This window comes from Stegostoma tigrinum, chromosome 1 (assembly GCF_030684315.1).
Source record: "Stegostoma tigrinum isolate sSteTig4 chromosome 1, sSteTig4.hap1, whole genome shotgun sequence".
Classification (NCBI taxonomy): Eukaryota; Metazoa; Chordata; class Chondrichthyes; order Orectolobiformes; family Stegostomatidae; genus Stegostoma; species Stegostoma tigrinum.
Window position 1 is genome coordinate 57,360,215 of NC_081354.1, and position 10,929 is coordinate 57,371,143.

Sequence of the window (10,929 nt, forward strand, 5' to 3'; positions counted from 1 at the left end):
CCATAACCCATCCGTACTCCCCCTGCTAGAACTTTTCTGATGTATTGCCTCATAAGGTAGGCATTTAACGTGGCTACAAAAGAAAAACAAATTATTGTGAATGCTGTAAACCTGGAATATAAAGAGGGAATGTTGGAAATGTTCAAGAAGCCAGTCTGCATCAATGGGGAGAGACAGAATCGCATTTGAGGAACCCCGCAATCTTTTGTCAGAACTGGACAGGATGAGAAATGTACCAAGTTTTAAACAAGCATTGAAGTAAAGAAAGGAAGGTTGATAAAAAGTGAAGGCATGTCGTAGGTTGGAAGGAAGGAAAGATTTAAATGATAAAAGTAGTGCAAGGTAAAATAGGGGTGATAACCTGAAAAGTAGAAAAAATTAAATTTTAAGTTGGAAGTATTGAATCTTAAACAAGAACAACTATGTGGCCATGTAAGCTGAGCTAGCTGAAGTGATCTGGCATTCCTTTCTCCAGTTCCTCTTCCACACTTTCCTCTTGTTGCCACGTTTGCATCCCTTCACACAGGAAATTCCTCCAATCAGTACCTTCTGAGTGAGGATCTCCCACATGTTGATATGTATCTGTCATTTCTTGAGGAAAACCTTTAGGGAGTCATTAAAATGCTTCTTCAGTCCTCCTCTCATTTGAGCATCTCCCTTGAGGTAGGTGAAGATCGTTTACTTTAGCAGTCAGAATTCAGGCATCCTCAGCGCACGGCAACCCTGTGAAGTTGGTTTCACATGATTACGGCCTTGATATTGGTGTTATTGACTGCTTCAGGCACCCTGATATTGATATGCCTGTCCTGCTAGGTGATGTGGAGAATCCATCTCACAAATCATTAATAGTACTTCTCCAGGTCCTTGAGATGACCCCTTTATGATTTCCAAGTTTAGGAGTCATACAGAAGAGTTGGAAGGGTGACTGCCTTATATACAAGGATTGTGGTATCAGAAGAATGTCATCCTTGGCAGCCTGAATATGGCACTTGCAGATTTGATGCAGTGTTGGATCGCCACATTGATGTCAACCATAGATGAGAGGTGGCTCCTCCTTGTAGGGGAATGTTCTGCATTTTGTGGCTCCCCCTTGTAGGGGAATGTTCTGCATTTTGGAGAATTTCTCCATCAATTTTAATACGGGGTGGACTGGAACTTGACCTGGGACAGGTCAGTAAAGTATTTGAGCCTCCATGAGGTTGATGCTGAGACTAGTTTTTCAGTGTGTTTCTATGAAGGCATTAGGTGAGGCTTGAAAATTCTGTTCTGAGAGAGAAGTTCCACAAGTGAGGATATTGTTGTTTGCTTGTTGGATTTCAATTGGTTGAGGTTAGAAAAAGTTTTACCTCCTTCCTGTAGACAGTTTCCAACCTGTTCTTGACAAGGTGAAGAATAATGGCAATGAAGATGGAGAAAAGGGTGGGAGTGATGACACATCTCTGCTTAGCCCCTGTCTTGACCTCCAGTATTGTGTCATATCACTGTTGGTGAGGACCATTGCTGACATCTTGTTGTGGAGGACGTGGAAGATGTTGATGAATTCCTTTGGATGGCTGGCCTTTGACAGGGTCATCCATAACACTTCCTGATTGACTGAGTCAAAAGCCTCAGTCAGATTGATAAGGGCCATGTAGACTGGCTGGTATTGTTCCTGGCATTGCTTTTGGAGTTGCTGAGCGGTGAAAATCCCGTCCGTAGTTCCATGCTTTAGTCGGGAGCCGCTCAAAGGATTTCCTCAGAGAGGGACAAGGTACTTAGCAAGGATACAGGTGAAGATCTTCCCTGCGATGGACAGTAGGGCATTTCCTCGGCAGTTCCGACTATCCACTTTGTCTCCTTTCTTGAAGACGGAGGCAATGGCAGGATCTCTGAGGGATTTCTAGATGTATGGGAACAGGTTCTTGCACCAAAATCTCAGAGACTAACGAGTATTAACCTATTGATCTTCAGGATTTCTTCCAATGAAAGATCAGCCTTTACAGTCAATATATCAGAATATTTGGAAGTTAATTGAAAGTGAAAACAACACAGTAGTTCCATGAGTGTAAAAGATATAGTGCAATTTCTGTGAATAGAGACTAGCTTTAAACATTTTAGTAAAGAGCTGTGACTGTTTCTGTCTCTTCCAGCTGTGGGGGATAATAGCTGCTGGACAGACATGAAGGCATTTTATTGATATTTTATTGCTATCAGAACATCTGGGAAATAGCAGCCTGGGGGCTTCCCTTCTCCCTGCATTTCCTATTGATAATCCAATCCCTCACATCCACCTCTCGGCACAGTTGCAATTATCCCAAGTTTTGTTAAACTATCATTTATACTTCCTCTAAAACACGGGTTAGTGATAAATTAATATTTATATCTGCTGGGGGTGGAAATGAGAAGAGAGTGCTGAAGAGCAGCTAATATATAAACTGCTTGAAACATTGGTTAACTTTCCACAATGATCTCATCGGGAGTGGCTGCAGCACATTGAAGCACTTGTGTGTAGCCAAAGTGGAATTGAAAGTTGTGTTCAAAGATCGGGTCAGCGATCACTATCTTTTCAATTAATGTTTGCAACTCTTTTCCCTTTTATCTTAGCCTATTAATCGTAGATACATAATAACAAGAAACCAAATCCGCAGATGCAAGAAATCAGAAACAAAAGCAGGAATTGCTGGAGAAACTCAGCAGGTCTGGCAGCATCTGTGGAGTCAGAAACTCCATAATGTTGAGTCAGTTGCATGAAAGAGCGAAAGCACGTTTTTCATAGCTTTATGAGACAATAACAGCTGACTTTGCGTACAATACAAAGGGATGCAAAATTGTAGTTTTTACTCTGTCATTTCAGCACAAACTTACAAATTAGTTATGTGGTTCTAAGAAGGAAAGTGAAGGGCAATTGTTTAGCACCCAAACGATGATGGACTTGTGAGCAAACATCCAGAAGGAATCTTCTGCACATCCATCAACGCCTGAGATTGGGCAATCGTGCAGAACCAGTATGAACAATATTGACACGAGCGCAACAAAAACTGTGAATGAGGGAAACCCGAAACAAAAATCGTGTCAGAGAGCTCAGTGCGTCTGGCAGATTCTGTTGCGAGTAAAACAGAATTAATATTTCTAATCCAGTGACCCTTGGACAGAACAATGTTGACCCCATTTTTTGAAAGCATTTTCTGATAATTTTACCAAAGTTATGGAGGATGAGTGGAGCTTCACTGATGTTTCCAGCACATTTTAAGTTTCCAGTTTATAGATGGATTCAAGAGAGGAATTTCAGAGCTGAGAAGAAAATAAAAACTAAGCTGATCTATTTACTTTAGAGGGAGATAAGCTTGTGGGGCCTCTTACTGTTTCCATGTTTTTTTTATTTATTCCTGTATGGAATGTGGGCACTTTGCCCATCCCTAGTTACCCTGGAATGGGCCCCAGCTATGCCTGCCTCTTTGTAGGTTACGTGGAACAGTCCCTCTTCTGCACCTACACAGGCCCCAAACCCCACCTCTTCCTCCGTTACATTGATGACTGTATCGGCGCCGCCTCTTGCTCCCCAGAGGAGCTCGAACAGTTCATCCACTTCACCAACACCTTCCAGCCCAACCTTCAGTTCACCTGGGCCATCTCCAGCACATCCCTCACCTTCCTGGATCTCTCAGTCTCCATCTCAGGCAACCAACTTGTAACTGATGTCCATTTCAAGCCCACCGACTCCCACAGCTACCTAGAATACACCTCCTCCCACCCACCCTTCTGTTAAAATTCCATCCCCTATTCCCAATTCCTCCGCCTCCGCCGCATCTGCTCCCACGATAAGGCATTCCACTCCCGCACATCCCAGATGTCCAAGTTCTTCAAGGACCGCAACTTTCCCCCCACAGTGATCGAGAACGCCCTTGACCGTGTCTCCCGCATTTCCCGCAACACATCCCTCACACCCCGCCCCCGCCACAACCGCCCAAAGAGGATCCCCCTCATTCTCACACGCCACCCCACCAACCTCCGGATACAACGCATCATCTTCCGACACTTCCGCCATCTACAATCTGACCCCACCACTCAAGACATTTTTCCATCCCCACCCCTGCCTGCTTTCCGGAGAGTCCACTCTCTCCGTGACTCCCTTGTTCGCTCCGTCACTGCCCTCCAACCCCACCACACCCGACACCTTGCCCTGCAACTGCAGGAAATGCTACACTTTCCCCCACACCTCCTCCCTCACCCCTATCCCAGGCCCCAAGATGACATTCCACATTAAGCAGATGTTCACCTGCACATCTGCCAATGTGGTATACTGCATCCACTGTACTCGGTGTGGCTTCCTCTACATTGGGGAAACTAAGCGGAGGCTTGGGGACCGCTTTGCAGAACACCTCCGCTCGGTTCGCAACAAACAACTGCACCTCCCAGTCGCAAACCATTTCCACTCCCCCTCCCATTCTTTAGATGACATGTCCATCATGGGCCTCCTGCAATGCCACAATGATGCCACCCGAAGGTTGCAGGAACAGCAACTCATATTCCGCTTGGGAACCCTGCAGCCTATCAATGTGGACTTCACCAGCTTCAAAATCTCCCCTTCCCCCACCGCATCCCAAAACCAGCCCAGTTCGTCCCCTCCCCCCACTGCACCACACAACCAGCCCAGCTCTTCCCCTCCCCCCACTGCATCCCAAAACCAGTCCAACCTGTCTCTGCCTCCCTAACCTGTTCTTCCTCTCACCCATCCCTTCCTCCCACCCCAAGCCACACCTCCATCTCCTACCTACTAACGTCATCCCACCTCCTTGACCTGTCCGTCTTCCCTGGACTGACCTATCCCCTCCCTACCTCCCCACCTATACTCTCTCCACCTATCTTCTTTTCTCTCAATCTTCGGTCCGCCTCCCCCTCTCTCCCTATTTATTCCAGTTCCCTCCCCCCATCCCCCTCTCTGATGAAGGGTCTAGGCCCGAAACGTCAGCTTTTGTGCTCCCGAGATGCTGCTTGGCCTGCTGTGTTCATCCAGCCTCACATTTTATTACCCTGGAACTGATTGTGTTTTTAGGCTATTTCAAAGGACAGTTAAGAGTCAACCACATGTAGACCAGATAAAGTAAGCTGATTTCCTTCCCTAAAGTGAACCAGATGTGTTTTATTTTACAACAATTGACATTAGTCACCATACAACTAGCTTTTAATTCCAAACTTGATTGTATTTAAACTTCACCAGCTGTTAGGGTGAGACTTGAACCTATGCCCCTAGAGCATGAGACTGGGGTTTTGAAGTCTCTTAAGCCAGTGACATTACCACTGTGCCACAGCCTTCCTCTTGGGGGAGGGCAGGCTTGTCAGACCTGATGCTATTTTCCTAATCCTAAATAACCTTACAGTAATCTGTAAATCATTTCTAAAAGAAATTTCCTTGCATTGGTTCATGTTCGCTAAAATTTGTTAAGTCATGAAATGTGTTTCTTGGTGCTTTTTACTTAATTTTATTCTGAATGGTACTGTGGTTAAAATGAAAGTAGGACACTGGATGGAGGATGATGGAGGCAGATGTTTCTGAATCAGGGTTTGTGATTTGGTCATTTCTCTGCTTTACATGCAGCTGAAGTGGGCCCTCAATGGGAGCACACAGTTAATGCTAAACTTGGATCCTATTATTCTTGTTAGGAAAGTGCTCACAATTTTGTTCCTTGTATATATGTCAGAAGATAGTGATTGAAGCATGAATTGCTTTGCTCCTTCATTGTTAGATATTTAGCTGTAAAGACCACCTGCTTGTTCTTGACTTGTATGAATGATCGGACGCATTGAATTAACTGAGAATGCCTTAACCTGGAGTATATGCGAATTACAGAAACTACCCAGGGCTCTGAGGCATCCGACAGTCTACACATTTTCACTGGTTTTGCTAAAATGGTCACACAAGCACTTTTTTCTTTCTCTTCAGCAAAAGACGGTGATTTCTGGAGGCTTTTGGCTCCTGGAAACTATAAAATCACAGCTTCTGCACCAGGATATCTAGCAATAACCAAAAAAGTGGCAGTTCCTCTCAGTCCAGCCGTACTGGTAAGATCAACTATTTGTTTCCAATCTTGTACCCATTCCACAATTCCCCCATAACTTAGAGATCCAATGTTTAAGAATTGAAAAGGTTTCTCAAAAGCGCTTCAAATTTCCACCCCATCCTGACCTTCACCTGGTCCATCTCTGACTCCTCCCGCCCCTTCCTTGACATCTCTGTTTCCATTTCTGAGGATAGGCTGGCCACCAATATCCACCACAAATCCATCGACTCCCAGTTACGTCCACGATACATCCTCAAACCCTGCTTCCCGTTAAGACTCTATTTCATTCTCACAGTTCCTCCGTCCCATCTCTTCCGACAGTGCCAACTTGGACAAAGAGGCATCCAACATGTCCACTTTCTTCCTCAACCGATGATTCCCCAGCAGGTAGTTGATAGGGCCCTTAGCTGGGTCTGACCCATTGCTCGCACTTAGGCCCTCACCCCCTATCTTCCCTACCACAGCGGTGATACCGTCCCCCTTGTCCTTATCTGCCATCCTATCAGCATCCACATCCACAGGATCATTAGCCGCCATTTCCATCACCTTCAGCAGGATGCTACTACCAGACATATACTCCACTCCCCTCTCCTATCGGCCTTGTGCAGGGACCATTGATTCCATGACGCCCTGATCCACTCCTCCCTAACTCTGAACACCCCTCCACAGCCCCATGGCACCTTTACCTGCAAACACCAAAGGTATAATACCTGAGATAATGGGAACTGCAGATGCTGGAGAACCCGAGATAACAAAGTGTGGAGCTGGATGAACACAGCAGGCCAAGCAGCATCTTAGGAGCACAAAAGCTGATGTTTCGGGCCTAGACCCTTCATCAGAAAAGCTTCTAATCTGCTGTATTTGTTGTTCGCTATGTGGTCTCCTCTACATTGGGGAAATAAAGCATAGACCGGGTAATTGCTTTGCAGTACACCTACGTTCTGCCTGCAAAAAAGACCGAGCTTCTAGTTGCCTGCCACTTTAACACACCACCCTGTTCCCTGGCCAACATCTGTCTCAGGCTTGCTGCATGTTCCAATGAAACTCGGCGCAAGGTGGAAGAACGACACCTCGTTTTCCGCTTGGGAACTCTATAGTCTTATGGAGTCAATATAGGGTTCAACAATTTTAGGACTTGAGGAACTTTCTGTCATGTCCTTACCCCAAACCTCACACACCAGGCCTTGTTTTCAAATGCCTGCCATTACATGTTATGCATTGTTACCCCCTGTAGTCCCTATTAGTATATATTCATTCTCACGGGGCTGACCATTATCCACTCCTGTGTTTGTCGAACTGTTCTGTCTCTTAAGGCTGAATCTTCCAGTCATTTACTCCTTATCCTCTCACCCTACTTTCTGCTTAAAATCGACTTTTTCTGAGCTACCATTAGTTCTGAAGAAGGGTCACTGGATCTGAAGTGTTAACTCTGATTTCTCTCCAAGCGTGCCACCAGACCTACTGAAATGTTCCAGCAATTTTTGTTTTTGTTTCTGATTTTCAGCATCTGCTGTTCTTCCAGTTTTTGAAAGAATCTCCCATGTACTGTCCAGTTTCCACGCCTGACTCTGTGCTTGCAAAAGGATTTACAACGTGGATAAAAAGATCATCTCACGCTAAACAGCCACCACCTTTCCAAACACATTTAAAAGATTAATAGCTGGCATTCAGAGTTAGCAGTAATGACCCATTGCTGATTTAATTCCACTGCAAGTGTTGTTACAGTTAAAATCCATGTTTGACACGTATTTGGACCCCATGTCAAAGTGACAAGGTCTGATCTCTGTACTTAGGACTTCCTTTTCCTCCTACCTCCTGCACTCGCAGTAGGATCTTGTGTCAATGTGAAAGGTGTTGTAGCCCCAGTGAAATGAAGCGTTCTGGCCACTTGAGGAAAGGAACTGACCTCGCCTGTTCCTCAGTAAAGTTAATTAATTTAGACATTCTTTCATTACAAGTTATGCTTGCCTCTTATACTCTGCTTGTGCTAAATAGAAACATAGCATCCCTACAGTGTGAAAGCAGACCGTTTGGCCCATCGTGTCCATACCAACCTGCCGAAACACGTCCCACCCAGACCCACCCTATGCCTGTAACCCTGCATTTTTAATGGCTAACCCACCAAGCCTGCACTTCCTGGACACTACGGGCAATTTAGCATGGCCAATCCACTTAACCTAAATAGCATCGGTAAAATTGTAAACCCTTGTGAACTGGCTTCTTGGTGCACACAGGGAATTTTATTTGGCTAATCATATGAAGGTGCCCCACAGCAGAATACCTATTCTGTGAGTGTGCCTGTTTGAATCGTCTTGAGATACTTACCTTGTAAATTTACATGTTTGATTGTAATTGAATGATAACCAAATTTGATATGGTTTGCATTTCCACAGTTCCAGAAATTCAATAAGTTATAAAGAAAAACCAAACTTGCGTTCATATAATGCATTACATGGACTCCTTGTCTCCTCCCAGGAGATTGTTTGGTTGGTGTACGCAGTGGGTGTTGGGGTATGCAGGGCTAAGGGGATGAGGAAGGCACTGTTATACACTTCAGTGGGATGGGGGCAAAGCTGGTGTGTAGAATTTGCAGGATGTTGGCACGGGGACAAATCTCTGTCAACTAGCTGGTGTTTTTTGTCCTACGTATTTTTGTAGAAGAGCAAATATTGCTAAGTCAGGATGTTATTGGCAAATGTCTCTATTTTGATCTGATTCTTTGCAGGTTGATTTTGCTCTTGAATCATTTTCTGAGAGAAAAGAAGAGGAGAAGGCAGAAATAATGGAATGGTGGAGGATGATGTCCGAAACACTGAATTTTTAAACAGAAGGCTTTTGCTCCTTTTCAACCACAAGCTTTACTGGGAATTGGGTGGCGTATCGATTATTTTTTAGATGTCAAATTATTTTCCTGTGTTTTAATATTATTTGAGTACAGTAGGAAGTGAAGACATTATGTGAGGTGAATAATCTGGTGTCCCACCTGCCTTTTTCAAGCCACTTCTTCAGCTGGAAAAAATGCTGCCATTTGGTGGAGATTCCATTTTGCTCATCTTATTCAAAGATCCTTCCCTCTTAGACAGTTTTAGATAATGGTGGTCACTGTTAATGTGTCTTTGTATCTCTGTTATACTTCATCTAGAGATCCCAAGTAATGTGTCATGACTAACCATACAAGGGCTTGTTCGGAAAGAAAAGGAAGAAAAATACTTGCATTCATCGTGTGTTTTTAAAATTAGGAGTGTAATGTGCTCACAAATGTACATAACTGAAAGTATTCCAAGTAAAGAGTTAAGTCGGTCCGAGATTTTGAGGTAAAAGGATACGAGCATGTCATGTTGTCTGTGAATTTCAGAGTTGTTGTTACTTAGTGTGTGAACATGCTAATTTTCTGTGATGGTTTGAACATGACATGAAAATTTAATCAACCCAATGGAAACGGGACTTTCCACAGCAAATTGCAAAACTATGAGACTGAACACTTGGGAGACAAAACTATTTTTCTCTTCTCCAGATTGTGAAACTATTTGTGCAACACAGTTCCAACTTCTGTTGCATCTAAATTTATGAAATTCACACTGTTTCCCAGTAATGAGAAATAATTTAATGGTTTAACTTATAATTTTAGGGAATATAAATGTATTAAATAGTGCGTAAAGAGTGCGATGCAGTTGATGTATTCTCTTAAAAATTCATTTTGCAGTTAAGGGCAGTACCATATGATTGTAATGGGAATCTGACATGCTCTGTCCTTTTAACCATCTAACAATATGATATTCATGGCATTAGTGTCTCATTATTTTAGAAAGTGATTTCAGACCAGTATACAGGATAATTCTCCATTGCATTAAAACAATGTTGGAGTGTAATAGTATGTCTTGTTTCTAAACTGGAACATTACAGTGTTACCTCAAAAGTAGATAAGTGAAGCAGCTGCATATATTCGTGACCTAACATAAGTAAAAGCGTACTGACCAGTACAAGGTTTTGCTGTTAATTGTCTTACTGATAAAGATGAAATGTTGGCCAGTGTTGTTTTTTTTTGTTATTTGTTCATGCTTGGTCAAACTTGCTGTACATAACTGCATTGGGCATATCAGTATCAAAATCAGAGCATAACTAGTGAAAAATACAAAATACATTAGAGTTCCTCCTGTCAATACAGTTCTTAAAATCACCTGTAACTGGAACACCTATGTGTTGATTTTGAGAAGTTCCTTCTGACTAAAGCTGTACAATTTCTCTTCTGTTCCAATCGAGATTGAACTTTGAGATTTTTGTAGATTAAGTTAAAACATTTAAAAAAAAAGTTGGAACAGGAGTAGGCCATTAGCCTGCACTGCCATTCAATTAGATTATAGTGCAAGAAATTGCCATTGAAGTAGAGGTTAATTGATCATAATATCCCTTAATGTTATTAGTCTCTAGAAGCCTTTCTAGGGTAGAGATTCCAAAGATTCAGCACCCTCCATGGGAAGACATTTTTCCTCATCTTCATCTTTAATGGCCTACCCTTTATGAGACTCCTGATTCTGAAGTGACCAGCCTGGGGAAACATTTCATTTACTTCCACCCTGGTGTGCTCAGTAAGGATTTGAAGTTTCAATGACAACATATCTCATTTTTCAAAACTCAAGAGAATGTTGACTCAGTTTCCTAAATCTCTTCTCATAATACAATCCTGTCAACACACAGATCAGTCTGGTGATCTCCGTTTAACTCTTTCTGTGACAATTATATCCTTCTTTAGACAGGGAGGCCCAGAGTGTACACAGTGCTGTATGTGTGATTTCACCAAGACTCTATACAACTGCAGCAAGACATCTTCTGTACTCAAATCCTTTTGAAATGAGTGCCACACAATATACATTCCCAACCAGTTTGGTGTCAT

The 10,929-nt window shown here is 43.2% G+C and overlaps 1 protein-coding gene across 1 annotated transcript in view; it reads left to right on the forward strand.

The window, feature by feature from the left end:
- Positions 1-10,067, forward strand: part of cpe (carboxypeptidase E) — a 106,623-nt gene extending 96,556 nt beyond the window's left edge. Inside the window, exons 8-9 of the mRNA XM_048543517.2 lie at positions 5,921-6,039; positions 8,764-10,067. Coding sequence (XP_048399474.1) covers positions 5,921-6,039; positions 8,764-8,862 — 218 coding nt within the window. The 3' untranslated portion in view covers positions 8,863-10,067. The remainder of the gene's footprint in view (positions 1-5,920; positions 6,040-8,763) is intronic.
- Positions 10,068-10,929: the final 862 nt, after the last annotated feature.